The sequence below is a fragment of the Amblyomma mixtum genome, chromosome 2, assembly GCF_055824585.1.
Source record: "Amblyomma mixtum isolate Tamu chromosome 2, ASM5582458v1, whole genome shotgun sequence".
Taxonomy (NCBI): domain Eukaryota; kingdom Metazoa; phylum Arthropoda; class Arachnida; order Ixodida; family Ixodidae; genus Amblyomma; species Amblyomma mixtum.
Window position 1 is genome coordinate 104,477,702 of NC_143013.1, and position 2,691 is coordinate 104,480,392.

The 2,691-nt window shown below is 52.0% G+C and overlaps 1 protein-coding gene across 1 annotated transcript; it reads right to left on the bottom strand.

The window, feature by feature from the left end:
* Positions 1-1,746: 1,746 nt before the first annotated feature.
* LOC149360372 (uncharacterized) lies at positions 1,747-2,376 on the bottom strand. The gene has a single exon (XM_089567847.1). It carries the CDS (start codon positions 2,374-2,376, stop codon positions 1,747-1,749), a length of 630 nt encoding a protein of 209 aa, XP_089423973.1.
* Positions 2,377-2,691: the final 315 nt, after the last annotated feature.

The following is a 2,691-nucleotide window of genomic DNA, read 5'->3' on the forward strand; positions in this document are numbered from 1 at the left end:
GCCCTGACTGCTCCCTCAGTGAAATGGCGGCCTTGATGTTTTACCAGCTCGTGGTAATGCCGCACAATCAGGGTGGTGACGTGGTGCCGTCCTGGCATGATGATGGGCTTCCGCTCTTGCTGGTCGAAATGGTTTGCTCTGTCTAGTCGGCCACCAATTCTCAAAAGACCGTCGGAATCAACCCATGGGTCCAGCCTCCACAGAAGGCTTGACTTCGGAAGTCGCTTTCCTCGTTGCAAGCTTTTCAACTCGTCTGAAAACGCTTCTTTCTGGACAGACAGAATAATGACTGCCTTCGCTCGGGCTAGGTGTTCTGTAGAAGGTCCTAGTTGTCGAGATGAGCTGTTATGCGGGCAGTCTGACACGTTGTGAGAGGTGCCCCGAAATTTGCTCACCAGCCGCACGAGCATTGCAACTGCGCGAGTCAGCTTAATCCAACTCGAGAAGCGCTCGAACCGCCTGCTGCCGAGTTCTTGCACGTCTACACTGGTTGCGAGAACATTTGCCTGGGGCCGCACCTCCGTGTCGGAATCAGCATCGACCAAGTTGAACTTGCCCTTCAATACCCGCGAGCAGTGTTCTTGATGATACAAAAACTCCGGGCCTGTCAGCCAGGCCGATCCTGCCATTTGGGCTGCTGGCACAGACCTTGTTCCGAGGTCCGCAGGGTTCACGTCTGAAGGAACGTAGTGCCATTGCTCTGGCCGTGTAGAGCTCCTGATGCGTTCGACCCTGTTACTGACATACACATAAAACCTCCGAGTCTCATTATGTATGTAACCTAGAACCACCTTGCTGTCAGTGTAGAAATTTACAGCATCAAGCTCCATATCTATTTCACGACTGACGAGCTCTGCTAGCTCCACTGCCAACACCGCGCCGCACAGTTCAAGCCTTGGAATGGTGTGTTCCGGATGTGGTGCTAGCTTAGCCTTTCCTATGACGAACCCAACATGACACGCACCATCTGGATATGCCACTCTGAGGTAAGCCACCGCAGCCACAGCCTTGGTTGATGCGTCGGAGAATATGTGCAGTTCCTTGCGCTGTGCGGTAGTGAGTGAGGCAGGGGAATAGGTGCGAGGTATGTCCAGCTGCTCGAGTACTTGCAAGGAGTCTTTCCACGTCTCCCACGCGGCCCTCCTGTCTTCAGGAAGTGGACAGTCCCAGTCGCATGTCCCAACGAGCATCTCTCGGAGGAGGGACTTCCCTTGAACGATTACTGGAGCAACAAACCCAAGTGGGTCGGACAGGCTATTCACCACTGACAAGCACCGCGCCGAGTGAATGGCTTCTCTTGGATTGCAGTCGTAAATGTGAAGACATCCTTCTTCAGGTTCCAAGAAACTCCCAGACTGCGTTGGATTGGTGGCGTGCCATTGCACAAGTCAAGATCCTTCAAATCCTTGGCACGGTCTTTTTCTCGGAATGCTTCCAACACTGTAGGGCAGTTAGAGGCTATTTTGTGGAGCTTGAGGTTTGACGCGGCCAACATCTGCTGTGTGCGGTGTATCAGGCTGATGGCTTCCTTGTCTGTAGAGAGAGACTTCAACCCATCGTCCACATAGAAATCCCTCTCGATGAACTGCCTGGCGTCGCTGCCAAATTCTTCCTCTCGTTCTCGTGCTGTTCTCAGCAGCCCATAGGTTGCAACTGCTGGTGAAGGACTATTTCCAAACAAATGAACCTTCATTCGATACTCCACCACGTCACTGTAGATGTTGTTGTTGCGGAACCACAGAAATCTCAGATAATTTCGGTGATCGTCTTGTACCAGGAACAGTAGAACATGTGCTTTATGTCCACAGTTATGGCCACGGGTTCCTTCCGGAATCGGATGAGCACTCCGAGCAGGCTGTTGATCAAGTCTGGACCGGTAAGCAGCACACTGTTTAAAGACATGCCTTTGAACTGTGCACTGGAGTCGAACACAACTCGTGTTTCGCCGGGTTTTCGTGGGTTGCAAACACCAAAGATGGGGAGGTACCAACACTCTTCTCCTTCTTTAACCGGTGGAGCTTCTTCGGCATGGCCATTCTTGAACATCTTGTCCATGAAGGCCGTGAACTGTTCCATAAGTTCTGGCTTTCTCTTCAAGGTCCGTACGACAGCTGTGAGCCGCGATTCGGCCAAGCATTTGTTATTCGGAAGCCATGGCCTTGGAGAACGAAAGGGGAGAGGCGCTATCCAACTGTTGGATTCGTCCTTTGAGAACTCGTCGTCCATCAGCTTCAAGAACTTCCTGTCCTCGACAGAAAGTGAAGGTCTGTTGTCATCCTCCGTTGTCTGGAACAGCGTTTCAGCGATCCCATCGTCATAGCTGTGTTTCCTAACAGCGTGCTGAGCTGGTTGGAAGCAGTGTGTCGACCCCTCCATGACAGTGAGTTTCTCTTTGACCAAGAAATGGTTCTCACATGGCTCGAAAAGAGAGGGACGTCCATTTTCGAGGACGTTTGTTTTGACGTTGCTGACACAGTCCGGTGTGCGACTTCGACTTACGCAGAGATTTCCTACGATGACCCATCCCAGATCCAGTTTCTGAGCAAATGGCGCATCAGCCGGTCCGTTGCGCTGTTGTCGAACCTTGTGTATTCTGAGGATGTCTCTCCCGAGGAGAAGTAGAATCGTGGCCTCCGGGTCCAAACAAGGAATGAATTTAGCAACAGCTCTGAGATGAGGGTGATGCAATGC